This window comes from Monodon monoceros, unplaced genomic scaffold (genome assembly GCF_005190385.1).
Source record: "Monodon monoceros isolate NGI ecotype Baffin Bay Population unplaced genomic scaffold, NGI_Narwhal_1 Super_Scaffold_18, whole genome shotgun sequence".
NCBI classification, from domain to species: domain Eukaryota; kingdom Metazoa; phylum Chordata; class Mammalia; order Artiodactyla; family Monodontidae; genus Monodon; species Monodon monoceros.
In genome coordinates this window covers 106704696-106727981 of record NW_021703774.1, presented here as the reverse complement: position 1 = coordinate 106727981, position 23286 = coordinate 106704696, and the positions used below count along the sequence as shown (strand labels likewise).

Here is a 23286-nt window from a genome sequence, read left to right as displayed (position 1 = left end):
CATTGTTTGTGATTGGTCTGTTTATATTTTCTATTTCTTCCTGGCTCAGTCTCAGAAGGTTGTGCTTTTCTAAGAATTTGTCCATTTCTTCCAGGTTGTCCATTTTATTGGCATATAGTTGCTTGTAGTAATCTCTCATGATCCTTTGTTTTTTCTGCAGTGTCAGTTGTTACTTCTTCTTTTTCATTTCTAATTCTATTGAATTGAGTCTTCTCCCTTTTTTTTTCTTGATGAATCTGGCTAATGTTTTATCAATTTTGTTTATCTTCTCAAAGAACCAGCTTTTAATTTTATTGATCTTTGCTATCATTTCCTTCATTTGTTTTTCATTTATTTCTGATCTGATCTTTATGATTTCTTACCTTCTGCTAGCTTTGAGGGTTTTTTGTTCTTCTTTCTCTAATTGCTTTAGATGTAAGGTTACATTGTACATTTGAGATGTTTCTTGTTTCTTGAGGTAGGATTGTATTGCTATAGACTTCCCTCTTAGAACTGCTTTTGTGGCATCCCATAGGTTTTGGGTCGTTGTGTTTTCATTGTCATTTGTTTCTAGGTATGTTTTGATTTCCTGTTTGATTTCTTCAGTGACCTCTTGGTTATTTAGTAGTGTATTGTTTAGACTCCATGTCTTTGTATTTTTTACAGATTTTTTCTTGTAATTGATATCTAGTCTCATAGCATTGTGGTTGGAAAAGATACTTGATACAATTAAAATTTTCTTAAATTTGCCAAGGCTTGATTTGTGACCCAAGATATAATCTATCCTGGAGAATGTTCCATGATCACTTGAGAAGAAAGTGTATTCTGTTGTTTTTGGATGGAATGTCCTATAAATATCAATTAAGTCCATCTTCTTTAATGTGTCATTTAAATCTTGTGTTTCCTTATTTACTTTCATTCTGGATGATCTGTCCATTGGTGAAAGTAGGGTGTTAAAGTCCCCTACTATGATTGTGTTACTGTCAGTTTCCCCTTTTATGGCTGTTAGCATTTTCCTTATGTATTGAGGTGCTCCTCTGGTGGGTGCATAAATAGTTACCATTGTTATACCTTCTTCTTGGATTGATTCCTTGATCATTATGTACTGTCCTTCTTTGTCTCTTGTAAAAGTCTTTATTCTAAAATCTATTTTGTCTGATATGAGAATGCTACTTCAGCTTTCTTTTGATTTACATGTGCATGGAATATCTTTTTCCATCCCCTCACTTTCAGTCTGCATGTGTCCCACTGTAGTGGATCTCTTGCAGACAGCATATATACGGGTCTTGTTTTTGTATCCATTCAGCCAGTCTGTATCTTTTGGTTGGAGCATTTAATCCATTTACATTTAAGGTAATTATCCATATGTATGTTCCTATTACCATTTTCTTAATTGTTTTGGGTTTGTTATTGTATATCTTTCCCCTCTCTTGTGTTTCCTGCCTAGAGAAATTCCTTTAGCATTTATTGTAAAGCTGGTTTGGTGGTGCTGAATTCTCTTAACTTTTGCTTGTCTGTAAAGGTTTTAATTTCTCAGTTGAATCTGAATGAGATTCTTGCTGGGTAGAGTAATCTTGGTTGTAGATTTTTCCCTTTCATCACTTTATATATGTCCTGCCACACCCTTCTTATGGGGATTTCCTTCTATGTTATTTGTTGCTTTTCCCTTGCTGCTTTTAATATTTTTTCTTTGTATTTAATTTTTGATAGTTTGATTAATATGTGTCTTGGCATGTTTCTCCTTGGATTTATCCTGTATGGGACTCTCTGTGCTTCCTGGAATTGATTATTTCCTTTCCCATATTAGGGAAGTTTTCAACTATAATCTCTTCAAATATTTTCTCAGTCCCTTTCTTTTTCTCTTCTTCTTCTGAGACTCCTATAATTCGAATGTTGGTGCGTTTAATGTTGTTCCAGAGGTCTCTGAGAGTGTCCTCAATTCTTTTCATTCTTTCTTCTTTATTCTGCTGTGCAGTAGTTATTTCCACTGTTTTATCTTCCAGGTCACGTATCTGTTCTTCTGTGTCAATTATTCTGCTATTGATTCCTTCTAGAGAATTTTTAATTTCATTCATTGTGTTGTTCATCATTGTTTGTTTGCTCTTTAGTTCTTCTAGGTCCTTGTTAAACGTTTCTTGTATTTTCTCCATTCGATTTCCAAGGGTTTTTTTTTGTGGGTTTTTTTTTTGCGGTACACAAGCCTCTCACTGTTGTGGCCTCTACCGTTGCGGAGCACAGACTCTGGACGTGCAGGCTCAGTGGCCGTGGCTCACAGGCCCAGCCACTCCGCGGCATGTGGGATCCTCCCAGACCGGGGCACCAACCCGTGCCCCCTGCATCGGCAGGCAGACTCTCAACCACTGTGCCACCAGGGAAGCCCCCAATTTCCAAGGTTTTAGATCATCTTTACTATCATTACTCTGAATTCTTTTTCAGGTAGACTGCCCATTTCCTCTTCATTTGTTTGGTCTGGTGAGTTTTTACCTTGCCCCTTCCTCTGCTGCGTATTTCTCTGTCTTCTCATTTTGCTTAACTTACTGTGTTTGGGGTCTCCTTTTAACAGGCTGCTTGTTCATAGTTCCCATTGTTTTTGGTGTCTGCCCCCAGTGGATAAGGTTGCTTCAGTGGGTTGTGTAGGCTTCCTGGTGGAGGGGACTGGTGCCTGTGTTCTGCTGGATGAGGCTGGATCTTGTCTTTGTGGTGGGCAGAACCACGTCTGGTGGTGTGTTTTGGGGTGTCTGTGAACTTAGTATGATTTTAGGCAACCTCTCTGATAATGGGTGGGGTTGTGTTCCTGTCTTGCTAGTTGTTTGACTTGGGGTGTCCAGCACTATAGCTTGCTGGTCGTTGAGTGGAGCTGGGTCTTAGCGTTGAGATGGAGATCTCTGGGACAGCTCTTGCCGATTGATATTATGTGGGGCTGGGAGGTCTGTGGTGCATCAATGCCCTGAACTCGGCTCTCCCACCTCAGAGGCTCAGGCCTGACACCCAGCCAGAGCACCAAGATGCTGTTGGCCACACAGCCATGTACGTCGTGGGGAGCTTCTAGTCTTTTGGGAAGTCTGAGGTCTTCTGCTGGCATTCAGTAGGTGTTCTGTAGGAGTTGTTCCACATTTAGATGTGTTTTTGATGTATTTGTGGCAAGGAAGGTGATCTCCATGACTTACTCCTCCACCATCTTGCAGGTCCCCTCACCATGCTCAGTCATTGACTGGGAGAGAGCATGACCTTGGCTGGGAAACTGAGGCAAGTTGTGATGATGCTAGAGGCTGTCAGCTAACAGCTTCCTGGCACTAGAAGAAGTTCTGAGTAGCACACTATCTTGAATTTTTTTTCTCTTAAGTCATTTATTTCACACAGGATTAATCATTAGTTACCAAATACAATTGAGAATACTTTTTCTTTCAGTATAAATGAAGCAGGAGGAGCTGGTGAAAGATGTATCACTGAACACTAAAATCCAACATCTTGATTCCTTTTTTTTCTTTTACAAAATAGTGTTGAAATAGCCCTGCAGCAAAATGAAATCATGAATACATTTATTAATGACTGGAAAAGCCTGGCAGAAGAAGAAGGCACCTTTGGGGACAAGACTGATACCCACCTGAAAGAGTACCAGTCCTTTACTGACCTGCATAACCTAACGGAGAAGATGATCACCTGTGTCTCCTGGCATCCGTTCATCTATGGTGAGGCAGAATCATGACTGGGATTCCATTCTGGGATGACATTGAAATAATCTGTTGCTTTTATATGTAGAATTGCAAACTAGCTCACTTTCCATGAGACAACTTCCATTCCTGAGTGCAGACACCTGCCAAGCACTTTCTGCACCTTCTCTCCATCATGTGTCCTCCCAGCTACCTTGTGGGACCACATTGTGGTCTCTACTTTATAAGGAGAGGACCAGCGCTCTCAGGAAAGTGACTGGCTCAGGTCACCCAGCTGGTGCAACACCAAATCTGGAACTTCATTCCCCCTGACTCTCAACTTACTGGGCGGGATAGGAGATACACCTCCTTTAAAGAGCTCAGCAGCCAAGGGGATAGGAATGTGTGAGCGTGGATCCGTGGACAGAGCCATCTGTGCCCTCTTTCTTCCTCCTTTCCTGCCCAACATTGGCCCTCTCCTTACAAAAAAAAAAAACAAAACAAGAAACACAACACATCTTTTTTTCTTACTAAGTCTTCAAAGTTCACTGTTTATTTTGTGAACATCTCAGTTTGGTCCAGCCACAGTTCAAGTGCTAAATAAGCAACACGTGGCTACTGGCAACCAATGTATTAGACAGTAGAGCTCTAAAAACACTCTTGGTCTCCTGTAGAATATTTTTACACAAGTTTCATCAAAATGGAAATGAACAGTGACTGTGTAGGAAAACAAAACCTAAAAACACTTCTCCATGCACGGTTGCTGCAGATTTTAATTTCTAGTTGTGTTTCTATCAGGGCTAATAGCTGTGTCGGTGGCTGTACGACTCTCCTTTGAAGAGAGGGTCCACTTTTCTGGTAAACTATTGCTGCAACCATCACTGATTCTTTTCTGGAGTTTCTCCGATCCCATACAGCCTCAGGTAATGAAAGAGAGTCATCCACATGTTCTAAAAATTTTAACTACTACTTTCACATATCTTTAGCCGTTTTAATTGCAAAATACTTTATAATCACTTAATGTTGTAAACCCCTATAAAGCTAGGCTTTCTTCAATTCAGAATTTGTCATTCAATTTGAGCAAAATTTAAGTTTACACTTAGTTTATTGAAAAGATATATTGAACAAATCAACATGTTATTTTAAAAAAAAACATTGTAAGAGGAATGTTCAATTGATTTTAAAGAGCAAGCTCTTTTATGGACTTTATTTAGGTACTAATTGTTCAAATGCAAAGAGATTTTAGTTTCACGTGGATTTCCTTGATTCCAAGGATCACCAGTAGGAGATGGTAATGAGTAAAGATGACTGTGTGGGAGACAGTGGGGAATGGTGGGGACTGTGGCCCTAGAGGGTACCCAGCCCATCCATGGGGACAGCTACTCTTCTGCTCTCCTTGCCAGGTGGTCCCACTTGTCAAGAGAATCCAGCAATTTTGTGTGTGATCTCCCAATTTTTAAATAGCTCAACTAAAACCAAACCAAAACACACAGCAGTCCAAATAAAATAAGGCTAAAGGCTGGGTTTGCCCCCACAGTGTTCAATTTCCGATATCTGCTCAAGATGAGTTCTGCTTAGGGGGAGGGTGCTTTATAGTGTTAGATTAAGTTTTTTCAATGTACTTAAATATAATAATATTTTGTTTTTATAAAGCATTATATAATTAAGGCTTTCCCTAATAAACCCTAGTGTCCTCTTATTCCTTCTTCCCTAATTCATCTGAATTAAGGCAGTTTTACTGTTATAGAGTCTAGATGCTTTTTTATAGATACAGAGATCAAAATGACAGATCTGTCATTCTTCCTTGTCAGCCTACTTACCACAAGTATGGTGCCATTCTCTCACTGGTGTTTTCTATCATTTTCCAGCAGTGTAGAACTACTCTTCACTCCATGCCATGGAAGTGTGGCTGAACCTCCAGGCAAATAGGAAGAGGAAAGAAAGACTCTCCTTTCCTCTATCTTTTTTTAATAGACATGTGATTTATTTATTTTCGTTTCTTAAGGAAGTCAGTAATCAGTTTATTAAGATAGAAATTCCATATAAAATTTATAGTTTTGTTAAATATACTTATAAAGTTAATTATATTCTATTTATTTATTTTTATTTAAAAAAATTTTTAACCTTTCCTCTATTTTGAAGAATAGCTTTAAAAAGACATGTAAATAATTTCTTAAAGATATGATACAAATGATTAATTTTGTCTTTGTTCTAATCAAAACTATAGGAAAGTATTAAAAGATTTCATTTTTAAAAGTAGAGGTTTCTCTAGAATCCACAAAGTACCAAATAAACCAAGGTAATTCACCTCAATTCCAATTTGAAATCTTTAGCTCAGTGGTTGCAAACCAATGGCCTCTGGGGCCTGTATTTTTGGCTGTTATGTTTAAAGAACGGCAACCATGCAAGTGTTTAGCTTGGTGGCAACACAGTAGCTCAGGTGCTAACTATGGTTAGTATATCTATTTCCTCACACTGGTGTATTCCTTGCAGGACTTCCTCCCTACCCTCCAGGCACTTGATTTTGTTTACCTTATGGGTTCTGTATTATTTTAAAATTTGTAATATTACCGCTGGCAAAGCCGCTGTCTTCTCTTTTTCAACACATTTTATTTTTGAGTGCTCACCTCTGTGCCGGACTAGGTATATGCAGCAGGGAAAAAATCATACAAATATCCTGGCCCCCAGAGCTTGCTCTCCACACTTTTCAGAAACACTGATTTCATAGTCTTTTTATTTATAAAAAATTATAACATGCCCCAGCAATGACCTACAAAGGGGAGAGGAGGGGAGATTGGGTCCCCTTGAGAAACTACCTGCTCTCATATGCATGATCAATGTCCAGAATAAAATTAAGCAAAAGCAGCTTCCAATCCAGAGGTAGAATTCTGGGAATGGAATTCATGTGCATGTTTCTTATAAATAGCTATAAAATTAGACTTTTGACTTTATTAATATTATTTCTAGCCATGATCTTAATAGATTTTCTCATTCTCTCTTGAATTTGGGGGGTTTGCCTTAGTTAATGCTGGAAAGCCCAGATGACATCTTCTGCTTCCAGTTCTGTCCAAGTGACCCTAATATCATTGCTGGAGGGTGCATAAACGGGCAGGTACATATGGCTTTTTTTTTTCAGTTCTTTATTAATTTAGACAGCATTCTGTAACACATTTTGACTGGTAGTTTTTTTAACTTAAGGGTTCAACTCAGCAGAGGGAAGGCATGTCAATTGTATGCCAGGAACTGGGGTATGAAGATGTGTTAGACATGGTATCTGGGCTCAAGATGTCCACAGGGTAACCCAGTTATGATAACTGGAAGAAAACCGGGTCAGATCTATTTGTGTTGCTGGGATAGAACCACACGTTGTACAAGATTCCAGGGAAGAACAAAAACCATAAGCATAATACCCCTTGGTCAAGAGCCCTCTTCTGAAATTTCCCTAGAGGTAGGAGTTAGGGAATGATCCAGAATTTAAACAGAATTCTCTGGAAAACATACCTATATCACTGAATTTATGTGTGTATAATTTGATATCCTATTTGCTTTTTTCTTTTTTCTCTTTTAAGTTATCTAATTTATATAAAATTTAGATTCTATCTTCCAATTGCCTGTTTCTCCAACAGAGCAAAACAAAAATCTTACAGCTATTTTATGATCAAAGTTTAAATTCATTGTGACACAGTGAGTTTGACCATTACCAGGGTATAATGATTTTTTATCGTGTGGCTAGGAAAACTTTTAGGTAGTTGAAATGTGAATGTCTGCATCATCCGTGCCAACTTATCCAGTACCAAAAACATCTAAGAAAACTAATTTTTTTCCTCGGTTTTATTCAACAATAACTGGTGATCTAGTGAGGAGCCAGAGAACATCCTCCAAGCCCTGCAAATATTGCTGTTTTTACTCATTGAGAAGGTGACACAACTTTGTTTTAGAAAAGCAAATGCTGAAAATAAAATTACTCACAATTCTGTGATCCTGACATTTTGTTTACATTTTAGTGTACTGAAATGACTTTTAGTCATTGAAAATTATTCTAATTTAGTGTTGCATATTCTGCTTTGCTCTGATTTTTCAAAAAATGACCATCTGTGTATATGCAAATTCAGAGTTGGCCATAATATTCAATTAAATAGAAATCGTCATTTCCTAGCCTTTTGAACAATTTTGGGTGTTTGTACTTAATTCTGGAGAGCAGACTGCTTTCTCCTGTGTCTAAAGCAAGTGTCCCCGCATTCCCTAAAACAGAAGAAGAGCTCTTCCCAAAGCAGAGAGAATTGCATTATGCCTATCTTGGATTTAAAAAAACAAAGCAAAACAAAAAAACAAAAAAGAAACCCACTAGCATTTATTAACACAAGCACAAAAAATCAAAGTGCTGAAAATTCTTTTAAAGAGAAGAAAACATTATTAAGAAGAAGGGGAAAATCCTGAATAACAGGATGGAGAAGTAGGAACAAATTAAGAGTAACAAAATTAATAAATGTATGTGTACCTCAAAATAAATAAAAAATATATAAAGCCAAAAACATAAATAAATAAGGAGAAGAAAACATTTTTTATATAAGCTTTAAAAGTTGCTGACTCACAGGGAGATCAGCTCCGTGCTTTGTGACCACCTAGAGGGGTGGGATAGAGAGGGTGGGAGGGAGGGAGAGGCAAGAGGGAAGAGATATGGGAACATATGTATATGTATAACTGATTCACTTTGTTATAAAGCAGAAACTAACACACCATTGTAAAGCAATTATACTCCAATAAAGATGTTAAAATAAATAAATAAAGATAAAAAATAAGAGTTGCTGACTTACTTAAGATGTAGGCTAAATTTGATTATCCTCCCAAGGTGGTTTATTTATCAGAGTGCATGCAATACCAATAGGTTTTTTTAAATGTTCAAGATGCAATTTGCTAGTTCCTGAAAGTATGTTGTAATAACATTTATTTCTGTTTTAGATTGTCATGTGGGATATTACCGCACATGCAGATCGAATAGAAAACATCAAGGCAGGTGGTAGTAGAAGTAAAAACGTCACACTCAAGGTTAGCTTTTTGTAACTTTTCACTTGCAAATTTTTTCCGTTCAGGAGTTTATCAAAAAGTACACAACAGGGTTGCCAAGCTAAACAGAGACTCACTAGGAAAAAAAAAAAAAAAAAGTGTTATTTCCTAAGTCTTCACATCTGCTGTGGATGTGTTTTGAATCACTTTTATGTAGGCCCTTGATTTAAAACACCACTAAACAGGTTGTACTGTCTATTCCAGGGGTTCTTTTTTGTTGTTATTGTTGTTAAATAAAATGGAGGGGCCAAGGGATTGCCTAAAGTGATGTAGTTGAAAGAGCACTGGATAGAAGACCCATGCATCCAGGCTTTAGATCACAGTCCTGTGAGTTTGGATATGTCCCCCATTCCCTCAGCAAGCATCAATTTTCTCGTGTATAAAATGAAGGGGTTAAAAGCCTTCCGGGTAGTAAGACACTATGATTTGTGAAGCTGTGGATCCTGCCAAGAGGTCTAGAGATTCCTCAGCTCCCACAGGTCTCTGACCAAGAAACCATGGGATGTGGTTTTCTGTGCACTCACAGAAATAATCCTTCAAAAATGGGATCTCATTGGTTCTTCAGGGAATGGGTCAGCCATTCTTGTTAAAAGTTTAGAGATAAAATCTTAGACTAAACTGAAGTAGAAAGAAGATAATCTTATTATCTAACTATATAATACATAGAAACACTAATTTGTGTTTTTCCTTGAACTGGTATTTCTCCAAATTATTGATTTTAATTGGAATGATACGTAAAGTATGAGTTGCTTCATCAGCTCTCTGAAATTAGCACATAACTTTCTTGTAACATTTTACAGCCTATGTTTCTCCTTGAACCAGAGACTAATACAGAAGCAATGTATATCAGACACTGTGCAGTCTCCTCAATAGAAAATGGACATAGGAAAGCTATTACAGATATACATTGGCTGCCTGACACATTTGAGGTGAGTCTTGATGGCTTCATACTTTTCTCCTGCTGGCTTGTAAGTTTTTAGAAAATTTTATTCAAAGAGGATGTTTGAAGTCAACAATTCATTTGCATTTTAATTGTGAAATAACCAGAAACAACACATCACACAGTTGTGTCACTGTTGACAAACCAAGATCAGACTTAGGGATGAGAATAATGCCAATGTGTCAACTTCAGTGGTTTATAAAAATAAAAAATGTAGGTGGTATTAGCACTGATATAATACAACAGTGGAGAAAGTGAAGGTTGTAAAAATAGAGTGCAAATATTTTACACCCTTAGCCTTTGCAGATTTAAAGTTTATGATTTCAACTATTTAGAGCATATAACCTTGAAGATCTGTGACATGTAGTAATGCGTCATTTTGCAAGGCAGTCTTGAATTGAGTGCGTCATGAGACTGGTAGGTGAAGACTATTTGTGCAGTGAGTGAGCCCAGCTGACTGCCTAGCACCTGTGCTGCAGTATGGCTTTGTGGTTCTTTACTTGACCCACAACGGCTGCTGTTTGTGAATTTGAAAACTAGTAAGCTTCCCAAATGTTTCCCTCAAGGAACTAAGAGTCTATGGAAATTAAAAGGTCAGAACATCAAAGAATATTCTGAAAACTTAGAGTTATGAAGGGTGATTAGCCCTTCAAGATATTTAAATGGATTATGCAAAAGCACAATTACTTTTCAAAGTTATAATGGACCAAAATAAATACAACAAATCAAAATAGAATATCGTATTTCTGGATTCTGTAGTTTTCTAAGCTAATTAATATTGAAAGAAATTCAAAACATATACATGTAAAGTTTTAAATTACAAAATAAAGAGCAAGTAGCAAAATGAAGAAAAATATTTGCCTCAAATATGGTAAATACAAATTTTCCAGTAAATAAGCTAAAGACATATACTGAAAAACAATTAGTAGATAAACAGGAAAATTATTCAGGCTTTCTAATATCAAAGAAATTAATAATAAAGGAACAATAATGTACTATTTTGGACCTATTTGATTTTTTTCTTTTCCATTGGACCTATTTAATTTTTAAATGAAATTTTCTAGTAATTTCCCATGTTAGAAAGGATGAAATGGTGAAATCAATAAACTCCAACATTACTGGTTCCAACATAAAAGTTTTAGAATACAATTTAGTCAATGTGGTTCTTAAATCATCCAAATTTTCAAAGTTTTTGACCAGTAATTCAAATTTGGGAAATTTATGCAAAGAAATAATCCAATTCGTGTCCTAAGACATACAATCACATGCATACCTTGACAAATCATGTCAAAGTGTATCCATGAAAAAGATTGGAAAAGAATGTAAGGTAGAATTATATTTGATTTTAAAACCTTCTATTTTCCAAACTCTATAATATGATTGTGGGTTTTTTTAAAAAAAATCATTAAAACATAAAACTCCAGAGCAAGCACAACTCTGGAGTCTTGAACTTCCTACAACAGGGAAGCCTTACTAGAGGGAGAGGAAAGATGGGTTCTGGATTGTTTATCAATCACAGTGGAAGCTGGCAGCTGTTAAGTGATCCTGACTGGGCTCATGCCACAGCAGCGTCAGCCAGGTTTCTAGGATCCTAGCTCCCGTGATGCCAACAGGTCTTGCCAACAGGCCTTACCACTGCTGCGCCTGTATTCTTCCTTCCACCCCTACTTTTACTGTTTATCTGCTGCTGGAACCCCCACCTTTGTTTGACCTTTTGCTCATCAGTCCTACCAAGTAGGTAGGGTATTGGGGAAAGTCATGTTTCCCTATTGATTTGAGAGTAGCACCTTCATAGGTTGCCACAAAACCTTCCACCTCCTTTGAGAGCTAGCTGGTTGGAATCTTGGACCTTCTAGGACTCTAAGGAGCCACTAACCCTCCTTGGACTCCTCTGTGTGCTAGCAGAGTTGTGCCACTAATTACTAAAAGAATGCAGGCACCCCAGCATTCGCTGCATGCTGTAGGTATCTAATTTAACACCAAGCCTCTTTTCTATTGATCTTACCTGCTTAACAATCTCATAAAAGCTCCCATGTTCAGCTCCACAGTTAATAGTGAAAAACAGAGTGCCTACATTTCTAATAATAATGGTAATGAAATTATGATACATCATCTATATATTAAAAAACAGAATGATTTATGACTACATAGGTAAATGTTCAAATTACATTAACTGAAAGATCTTAAGATGGAAATTTATATGCATACTAACTAAAACTAATTTTAAAATGTAAAAATGTTTCTGTGAGAAAAAGGCTGGAAAATATGTATAGCAGAATTATATTTGATTTTGAAACTTTCCAGTTTCCAAATTCTGTTTGTGTTGTTCTTTTAATAAAAATTAAAGCAAAGGAGAAAAAAAAATTTAGTGTAAAAATCTTTGAGAAAAAAGTCATTACTGTCCTAGGTACACAGAACTTACTTCCAGCATTTTTAAAAATAGATTAACAGATTGGGATCTGTCTTTGAAAATCGAAGTGGAATATCCTGTCAACTTGTCACTTGTTCAGCAGACTGGTATGTCTTATTTTAATCATTACCTAATATGTTTTCAAACAATATATTCTTTTTTTAGATGCTTATAAAGTCATTGTCCTCTTCTGTTCCTTAAATAATCTTTGTTGTAACAATTAAACCTAATATAACTAAAGAACAGAATGTTAGATTGTTGCTGGTTTTAGAAAAGTCTTTTTGTGGATACGAATATGTTGTAAAAAGAAGAATTAACTAGGTTTCATGGTTGGTAATGTTGTATAACATTATCCATAGTTATTCTGTTTCTTCATATTCACATATTTGTAAATTTGTAATATGTATTGTTTACATTCAATTTTATCTCACAATTACGAAGATGACAACGTTTAATTGGGAAAGTTTCTTTTAAAAAGTGGAAGAGTTTTACATTTTTTATTGCATATTTATTACAAATGTTTTTATAAGTAATTCAGTAACTATGTTGAAGAATGTTTATTTTTAAAAATTGTATCCTCCAATTTATAGAACTGAAAATTCAGAGTGAAGTAGGACATAAGAAGGGTAAGAAGGGCAAGAAGGGCAATACTATTATCGAGCATCCAAGTACTGGCAAAACTTTACCACTCCAAGTAGCTTTGACCCCAATAGATATCATGACACCATAAGTTTTAGACACTGATCGCAGCAGAGGCAGCTGTGGAGTGGCAGGTGAAGGCATAAGTAACATTAGCAGCAGCCATGGGCAGGGGGTTGGGGAGACATGATTAACCCTGTGGGCACATATTAGGTAAGGTTCTGTGAGTGCAAGCCACAGAGATTAACTATAGTTAACCTAAGGGGATAAAATTAATTTATTGGAAGTTTATGCCAATACTGTACTACGTGCTTTAGCAGGTTAACTATTTTTATATTCTCAACCCTGAAAAATACGTATAGATAGAGGAAATGAGGCTTTGAAGGCAAATACACTGTCACCTATAGCTCACTGTATACCTAGTGAGTGGCCAGAATGAAGGGCCAGCCCCTACCATCTGAATGGGTCGGTTCCAACCACTGTGTCACCGTTCAAGATTCAGAGTGACAGAAGAGAGTCTGACTGGCTTCTGTTACATCATGAACTCACACCTTTGGCCAGGGAAGGAATGGCAGAGCACCTTGAATGACAGTTCCAACCTGACTGCATGCAACGGGGAAGGGGCAGTTCTCAAAAAACCAATTAGAAGGCTCTTGCTAAAAAAGGAGGTGGGAATTGCTGCCCAGGCAAAAACAACACATAGCACCTACAGGGTCATATGAAATATTATGCAACAATTAAGATTGTATTATTGTTTCATGGAAAGATGCTTATGGTATAGTGTTGATTATAAACAACAGAATGGAAAGCTATACTGTTCTTCAGTGGCCTTGGAGAACATTTAGAAGCTCTGAACAGACTTAAAATATTACATGTTATATGTTGAAGATACAGGTCCTTGATTGTTGTCTATAATGATGGCCCTTGAATTTGGAAATATTCTGAAATATTCTGGAAATAGTTCCTTCAAAAGTTGTTAAAGTAAAAAAAAGTTTATGCATTTAGAAAGCCCCATTTTTAGCTATCCAGAAAATTCATCAGTTCTAGTCTTTATACTTTAGCCATACTAAGGGTCTTATAATACAGAATAAGATAAAATAGGGTTCTGCTAATTAAGGATGTGTGATTGATTGATGCAGAAAGTTCAACTGAAGCTATCTGTATTTAGCAAAACCATTTTACAAATAATGAAAATTAATGCTGTAAATGAGATTCAAGAAGAGCTATGTAATTTGGAAAAACAGGTTTAAACCAACTATAATTATATTTTAAAACATTTTATTATGTCATCTGTGGTATTCTACCAATGATTTATGTTTTGACCATTAATATGATTAATATTTTTATTAATTTTAATTATTTATCCATTATTAAATGAATAAATAATATTAACTAATTCACATAAATGAATAAAAGTTTTGTTAGTCTCAAGTTACCATCTGTTTATCTAAATACTTTAACTTACACATCTAAATTCTTTAATAATATCTTAAATTTATTAATCTGTTTACTCATAACCTAAGTGACAGAAATTATGGAGCTAATGTGGCATATTCTTTGCTGTTCTTATTATGTTTTCACATAATTACTACAAAGACATTATATACTGAAGTACTGAACAAGTATCATTATAAATTTTTACCAAGTTTATTGTGTTAAAAATAACACTCTAGGGCTTCCGTGGTGGCGCAGTGGTTGAGAGTCCACCTGCCGATGCAGGGGACGCGGATTCGTGCCCCGGTCCGGGAAGATCCCACATGCCGCGGCCCCTCACTGTTGTGGCCTCTCCCGTTGTGGAGCACAGGCTCCCGACGCGCAGGCTCAGCGGCCACGGCTCACGGACCCAGCCGCTTCACGGCATGTGGGATCCTCCCGGACCGGGGCACGAACCCGCGTCCCCTGCATCGGCAGGCGGACTCTCAACCACTGCACCGCCAGGGAAGCCCTCATTTGATTTTCATAATCAACCTGTGAGGAAGGAGAAATAAGAGGAGAAATGACACTTACTGTATGCCTACTATGTACAAAGCACATTAAATCCACACTCTGTGTATGTGTTATATATATATATATAAAACACTAAAACAAGCAATAAAATAAAAAAGATAAATTGAACTTCATCAAAATTCAAGTTGATAGTGCTTTTGAAGCACTATCAAGAAATTTAAAAGATAACCCATACAATGGGAGAAAATATTTGCAAATCATATATCTGATAAGAGATTTCTATTAAGAATATATAAAGAACTCTTACAACTCAACAATAAAAAGACAAATAATCTAATTTAAAAATGAGCAAAGATTATCAATAGACATTTCTTCAAAAAAGATAGACAAATGTCCAATACGCACAAGAAAAGATGCTCAAAATCATTAGCTGTCAAATCAAAACCACAATGACACAAAATAGCCAAAACAGTCTTGACAGAAAAGAACAAAGTTGGAAGACTCACACTTCTTAATCTCTAAACTTTCTGCACAGTTACCATTGTAGAGACACATGTACTGAGAATGGCTGAAGGACAGACATATAGATCAATGGAATAGAATTGAAAGTCCAGAAATAAACCCATACATCTGTGGTCAACTGATTTTCAACAAGGGTACCAAGACAATTTAATGGAGAAAGAATAGTCTTTTCAATGAATGGTGCTAGGACAAATGGGTATTCACCTGCAAAATAATTACCTCGCACTCTATACAAAAATTAATTGAAAATGAAATAAAGACCTAAATATAAGAGCTGAAACTGTAAAACTCTTAGAAGAAAACATAGGCAAACATAAATGTAAATGTTTATGACCTTGGATTAGGTACTGATTTCCTAGATATTACCCCAAAAGCACAAGGAAATGCAAATCAGAATCACTTTTGATGAGGTACAACTTCACACCCACTAGGATAGCTAAAGTTTAAAAAAGACAAAAAATAGTAAATGTTGGTGAGAATGTAGAGAAATTGGAATCTTCAAGACAAAAAATAGTAATACATTTGGTGAGGGTGTAGAGAAATTGGAATCCTCAAAAATGATCCAGTTGCTTTGGAAAACAATCTAGCAGTTCCTCAAAAGATTAAATATAGGTGTTACCATATAACCCAGCAATTCCACTCCTAAATATATATCCAAGAGAAGTGAAAACCTACATCCACAAAAACTTACCAACAAATGTTCATAACAGCATTAATCATAATAGCAAAAAGGGGAAATAACCCAAATTTATTCATTCATCAGTCCATCAAATGAGGAATGGGTAAATAAAGTGTAGTATAGTCCATACAATGGAATATTATTTGACAATAAAAAGGAATGATGTACTGATATATACTACATCATGAATGACCTTTGAAAACATGCTAAATGAAAGATGCCAGTCACAAAAGACCACATACTATATGATTCCATTTATATGAAATGTCCAGAATAGACAAATCTGTAGAGACAGGAAGTAGGTTAGTGGTTGCCCAGGGCTAGTCAGAGGGATTAAGGGAAATGGGGACTTACTGGTAATATGTACACGTTTTTTTCTGGAAGGTGATGAAAATCTTCTAAAATCGATTGTGGTAATGTCTTGCACAACTCAATGAATATATTAAAAACCACTGAATTGAGTACTTTAAATGGGTGAATTTTGTGATATATGGGTCATATTTCAATAAAAGTGTTATGTTTTAAAAAAAGATTGTGTCAATCTCTAAACTCAGCTCTCATGTATGATAATATTAGTCTCAATACTAGCAAAGTCATTAAATAACCCTATAAATGGTATAATTCCCCAAAGTATTCAATGCAAAACAGTCCTATTTCATAAAAATCTTAAATTCAGAGATATCAGATATAGCCATGATCACATTGGTAATGTGTAGCAGCAAGAATGGTAGTCCTGAGGTTACACCTCTTCTTTGTACTTAGTTAAAAAATAAACTGTAAACTTTTTTTAAAGCACAATATGTTTTTGGGATATCAGACCTCAGAAAGCCTTAACCCCTCAACCACCAACAGAGAAAAAGAAAGAAGAAAGTATTGAAGTTCCTTTTGATGTACCGTCCACTTTTTTGCATCTAAATCTCTCCTGGAAACCTCTTTCTAAGGTAAGTAACATGGGATTTAGTCCATTTTATTTGCTTATATACACTATATGGTTTATATGCATAGACATACCATACATATACACACACTATAAAAGTAGAGCAGCTCAGATTAACACAGGACATTACAATACTTATATTCAACCAATCAGTTCTTCAGTGAGAGTTATTATAAGGTCTGCCTAGGTCAAGGCAGAAATCACAGTTATTGTGAGCTCAAGATTGATATTTGTTCATGTATAAGCAAGCCACAACTTACCAGTGGTTTGTGTAATAATTATTCATTTGTATAGCAGTTGCTTAAAAATTGGTAGGCTCTTAGGTTAGCCTGGGAAAGCTAATTTTACCCCTCCTGTAGCCAAAATTCTACGTATTTTGCATATCAATAGTAGAATTGTATTGTAATACCTATGACCAAATAATTGAAAGAGAAATTATTTGTAGTTATCTTCAGTGGCAGAGCTTGAAGAAAAGTAGTTTTAATTTAAGAAAGATAAGGCTGTGGATGGGAAGTATGTGAAAAGTATGAATGAACTTCTGACATTGATGGCTCTTTTTCTTTGGAATATTTAATTCTAATTCCAAACTTAATATTTTTCTTTTCCTCTGATTTACAAGTATCACTAGAATTACATTATCATGTATTTGCTCCCAGTGGAAGAGAGAGCACAGAGGGGTGAGAATATTCCTGAAGTAACTAGGATTAGAAATTAAATAGGATTAGAAATTTTCTAGGGTAGGATTTACTGAGATGTAGATACTTTTAAAAGAAACAAGCAAACAAAAATTCACCTGAGAATAATTGTATAGCATGTGGACAAACATCCTGTTGGAGAAAAGTGAGGAGGGAGACATGAGGGGAAAATGTAAAGTGTGACAGTTTCCCATTCTGGAGCAGACTCAGGGCCATCCTGGAACTCAGGGGCATGTGTGTCCCTGAAGGGACTTGACGGCTCCAGGGGAATGCAAGGTCCCTGCACAACTGTTTGGAGCTTTGTTTAACTAAAAGATTTAGGGAACAGGGGAATAGGCCATTATTTTATATTAAAACCAACAATGAGATTTTATGGAATAGAAGACAAAACATTTTCAGAAGTTTAACAACACATGAGACTTTGGGATTTGGAAATGAGCCCCCAGACAAGCTCCCCTCAGTAGCCTGGTTTTAGAAACTGTGGTTTAGGTGCCTGCTATTGGGGAAAAGCAATCAGAATCTGAGGGAGAAGGGAGAAGGAGAGGGAAGTAGGGACATAGAGATCTGGGGGCAGAAGGGAAAAGCAAGAATAAACCAGCCATGGATAATTTAAGGATATATGGAAATAATCTTTCTTGTATGTTCTCTCAAAAGATAAGACTGTCTAAAGGTGAAACAACTTTAGACCACTGCCCAACCAAGTTAAGCCTGAGTGAAGGCAGTCTTCTTTACAAAGCACAAGGTAACTGCTTTTTCTTATTAAAAAGGCATCTAATGAAGTTCAGGTGTTAGTAGTTCCTTACGTCTAAGGTGAATACTTGCTAGGATAGTCTAATTAAAAAAAAAAAAAATACAGAAAAGCAAACCCTCCAATATGGAACTTTACAAAGGCTGTAATCGCTATAGCCAACACACTAAAACTGCCTATACACAACAAAAGACTTGACAGAACTCAATTCAATTCAATTTCACAGTTATTGAGTACATTCATATATTTTTGAAAATTCATTACACTAAAAAATTTAACAAAGCTCACTTAATGAATATGTATGTGGTCAAGAATAACTCTACAGAATGGAATGCATCTCAAGTCTAGCAAACTAAGTTATGAAGTGCTCAGAAACAAATTACCATTCTCAATCAGAATAGAACAGAAAAATTAATATTTATACAACACCATGAGAAAACTGAGGAAAGAAAGAACAATTGACTTTTTTTTTGTTTTTTGGCTGTGTTGGGTCTTCGTTGCTGCATGCGGGCTTTCTCTAGTTGCAACGAGCAGGGGCTACTCTTCATTGCAGTGCGCAGGCTTCTCATTGCCATGGCTTCTCTTGTTGTGGAGCACAGGCTCTAAGAGCACAGGCTTCAGTAGTTGCGGCTCGCGGGCTCTAAAGCGCAGGCTCAGTAGTTGTGGCACACGGGCTTAGCTGCTCCGCGGCATGTGGGAATCTTCCCGGACCAAGGCTCAAACCCTTGTCCCCTGCGTTGGCAGGTGGATTCTTAGCCACTGCGCCACCAGGGAAGCCCCTTGACTTTTAAATATATCTCAACCTATACACCTTTGTGAAGTAATTGAAGGGTATGCATGTGAGCTGTCAAAACTGTTTGAATAAAGTTGTGGATTAATATCCCACCTGGAGAGCAATGCATAATGAAAATGTACGAGAATCACTAGCAACTGAAGTATTTTTCAAACATTTGCCTTATCAAAAGGATTTACATTTATAAATTGTTCAATGTTCAGTTAAATAATAGGACATCGAAGAAAAACATATTATACAACTAATACCCAGCTTGGGCAAAATTCACTTTGAAGCTGTGTGCTTCATAGATACAACCCAAGACCTCATGCTAAAAAAAATGGAATCACTGAATTTTTATAGACATTTTCAAAGCAATATTAAAACATTCCATATGTTTTTTGTTGTTGTTGTTTTTTGCGGTACACGGGCCTCTCACTGTTGTGGCCTCTCCCGTTGCGAGTGCACGCTTCGGACGCGCAGGCTCAGCGGCCATGGCTCACGGGCCCAGCCACTCCGCGGCATGTGGGATCTTCCCGGACCGGGGCACGAACCCGTGTCCCCTGCATTGGCAGGCGGACTCCCAACCACTGCGCCACCAGGGAAGTGCCTTTTTTTTTTTTTTAAATTCCATATATATGTGTTACCACATGGTATTTGCTTTTCTCTTTCTGACTTACTTCACTCTGTATGACAGACTCTAGGTACATCCACCTCACTACAAATAACCCAGTTTCGTTTCTTTTTATGGCTGAGTAATATTCCATTGTATATATGTGTCACATCTTCTTTATCCATTCATCTGTCGATGGACACTTAGGTTGCTTCCATGTCCTGGCTATTGCAAATAGAGCTTCAATGAACATTGTGGTACATGTCTCTTTTTGAATTATGGTTTTCTCAGGGTATATGCCCAGTAGTGGGATTGCTGGGTCGTATGGTAGTTCTATTTTTAGTTTTTTAAGGAACCTCCATACTGTTCTCCATAGTGGCTGTATCAATTTACATTCCCACCAGCAGTGCAAGAGGGTTCCCTTTCCTCCACACCCTCTCCAGCGTTTATTGTTTCTAGATTTTTTGATGATGGCCATTCTGACCGGTGTGAGGTGATACCTCATTGCAGTTTTGATTTGCATTTCTCTAATGATCAGTGATGTTGAGCATCCTTTCACCTGTTTGTTGGCAATCTGTATATCTTTGTAGAATTGTCTATTTAGGTCTTCTGCCCATTTTTGGATTGGGTTGTTTGTTTATTCGATATTGAGCTGCATGAGCTGCTTGTATATTTTGGAGATTAGTCCTTTGTCAGCTGCTTCATTTGCAAATATTTTCTCCCATTCTGAGGGTTGTCTTTTTGTCTAGTTTATGTTTTCCTTTGCTGTGCAAAAACTTTTAAGTTTCATTAGGTCCCATTTGTTTATTTTTGTTTTTATTTCCATTTCTCTAGGAGGTGGGCCAAAAAGCGTCTTGCAGTGATTTATGTCATAGAGTGTTCTGCCTATGTTTTCCTCTAAGAGTTTTATAGTGTCTGGCTTTACATTTAGGCCTTTAATCCATTTTGAGTTTATTTTTGTGTATGGTGTTAGAGAGTGTTCTAATTTCATTCTTTTACATGTAGCTGTCCAGTTTTCCCAGCACCACTTATTGAAGAGGCTGTCTTTTTTCCATTATATATTCTTGCTTCCTTTATCAAAAATAAGGTGACCATATGTGCATGGTTTTATCACTGGGCTTTCGATCCTGTAACACTGATCTGTATTTCTGTTTTTGTGCCAGTACCATACTGTCTTGATTACTGTAGCTTTGTTGTCCAGGAGCCTGATTCCTCCAGCTCCATTTTTCTTTCTCAAGATTGCTTTGGCTATTCGGGGTCTTTTGTGTTTCCATACAAACCTTTGCTCTAAATGGTTCTGGAATGCCTCTTTGGGAATTATCTTCAAAACCTCCATTATATTCTTCTAAGCAATGTGTCAGAATACATTAGGATTTGGATTCTGGAGTCTGGGTTTAAATCACAAAGCCACAATTTATTATTTGAACAGATCGAATGGCTTTATCTCTCTGTGCCTTACTTTTTTTTTCCCACCTGTTTGAAAAGGGAGAGATGAAGACAAGGGGAGTAAATAATAAATGTAACTACCTCTTAGAGTGTTGTGAAGATAAAATTAGTTAACACATGTAAAGCTCTAAGAACAGCCCATCATCAACTCACAATAAATGTTAGCTAACATACGTGAGCCCTTGGGCAAGCCACTGCATCTCTCTGAGGCTCAGTTTACTCACCCAGGGAGGAGGATTAATGCTTTACCACCTCAGGAGTTATTGTGAGAACTGAATGAAATGGTTTAGCCCACACAGTTTAGTGTCTGGCATGTAGTAAGCACTCAGTAAATGTTAGCTGCTATTATTATTACTATTCCTGGTGATGGAAAATCCATGACCCATGAGGATGACATTGAATTGAATAAATATCCAAGTTATTCCGGTCAAGTCTGAGTAAATGCAGTTGATGATAACATTTCTCTCTGGCTTCATCCTCTTTGACCATCACATTAAACTCTATCAACTAAGCCCCTTTTCTTGGAGCTCACACCTTGGCTTTTGTGATTTTCCTGATCCTCCTTCAGTTTCTTTCCTCTTTCCTGCCTCCGTTTCACCTTACTGCCCTCTCATCATGAATATACCTCAAACTCTAACTTCAGCTGTGTGCTTTCCTTTTTACGCACTCTGCCTTTGGTAACACAGTGTATTCTCTCACCTCTGATGAGAATCCTTAAGTCTCGCCTCTCACCATCTCTTGGGATTGAACCCAGCCTAATCCTACAACGTCAGTGTGTCTGGAACAGAACCCATAACGTGAGTCATCCCTGCCTGTCTCCCAAGGCCGCCATACCCAGTCTCTCACACAGGGTAATTAAGTCTTTGTTTACAATGCATTGAACATTTGCCTTTTCCTTTTCATTACCAGTGGTGACCCCTGGATCAGGCTCTTGGCTCCCCTTGTTAGGCCAGAGGGTTCCAAATCTTTCTATCTTGAACCCCCTCAGGAAACGTTTTTGAGCACATATCCCCAGTGAACATGTATTTATTTACAAATTATACACATGTTCTACTCTACTAACATATTTATGCACATGATTTTAAAAAGAGAAAAACAGACAAAAATGAGAGTGAAGAATTTGAAATAAATATTTTAATGATTTTAATTTTATGTATTAAATGGGTACGAAATGCCTTTTTGCTCTTGCTAAATGTATTATGAATAATATCTTTTAGTAAGAACAATGTGATTGAATGTGCCTAGTTATTTCTTAAAATGTTGATGATACTTCATAATACAGCTATTTAAAGCTTCCATGTTTGGCTTACTTTGGTACTTGTTTTTAATGTCTTACCCAATATGAAAGGGACTGCTCAAAACGTGTAGATCCCAAAGGAAGTGTTGGTTGACTGTACCTACTAAATCATGATGATTATCTTTTACTTTTGTCTGGAATTACTTTCAAAAGTTTTTTGAAATGCAATGTGTATTTTTAGTATAGCTGAAGTTTTCTTCTCCTGTCTTAGTTTTCATGTATATGTTTGTTAGTTGATTTTCCCATGATTGATACAACCCAGAGAATGCATTAAGGAGGTGTGATGAGTAAAGTATTGTGAGCTTATATTTCTTTATGACCTTTCCCAGAAATTTAATATCACATTTAAAAACAAATAAATGATTTGGGAAAATGCCCCAGATATATCTTTAAGAGAATAGAAAATCAGGATAAAAAGCTAGAATACTCACTTAAAAAATAGTCTATATATATTCACCAAAAAGTAATAGAGGGAAAAATATACCAATATTTTAATAGTGGTTACCTCTGGGAAATATGATAATGAAGGATTTTTGTTATTTTATTCATGCTTTTCTCTCTTTTCCAAAGCTTCAAATAACATTTATTAATTTCAGGTCTCAACAAATAACATTTATTAATTTTAGATAACAAAAGTATCTGACTGACACCAGATACTTTTAAAAAGAAAGAAGTTCCAGATAACATTTGAGTTTCAGACCCCAGATTAACTGTGCTCTTACTGTTTGCATGGATAGCTGTAATATAGGACCATCATTGATGTTCGTAAATAATAAACCTGAACTAATCAGCAAACATTAAATTGTGTTCCATACGCTGTGTTTATAACAAACAAGTAACACATTTTAGATGGATTTATTTTTTAGAAGTTAAAAAATTTTGGGTACTTGAGAGACTAACCTTAAATTATTTGAAAAATTGCTATATGATGCCAACTGAATAAAAATG

The 23286-nt window shown here is 36.6% G+C and overlaps 1 protein-coding gene across 1 annotated transcript in view; it reads left to right on the top strand.

The window, feature by feature from the left end:
• WDR63 (WD repeat domain 63) overlaps window positions 1–23286 on the top strand; it is a 94292-nt gene that overhangs the window by 51614 nt on the left and 19392 nt on the right. Inside the window, exons 8-15 of the mRNA XM_029226986.1 lie at window positions 3478–3668; window positions 4428–4552; window positions 6652–6741; window positions 8589–8675; window positions 9494–9622; window positions 12077–12150; window positions 16624–16771; window positions 18117–18204. Coding sequence (XP_029082819.1) covers window positions 3478–3668; window positions 4428–4552; window positions 6652–6741; window positions 8589–8675; window positions 9494–9622; window positions 12077–12150; window positions 16624–16771; window positions 18117–18204 — 932 coding nt within the window. The remainder of the gene's footprint in view (window positions 1–3477; window positions 3669–4427; window positions 4553–6651; window positions 6742–8588; window positions 8676–9493; window positions 9623–12076; window positions 12151–16623; window positions 16772–18116; window positions 18205–23286) is intronic.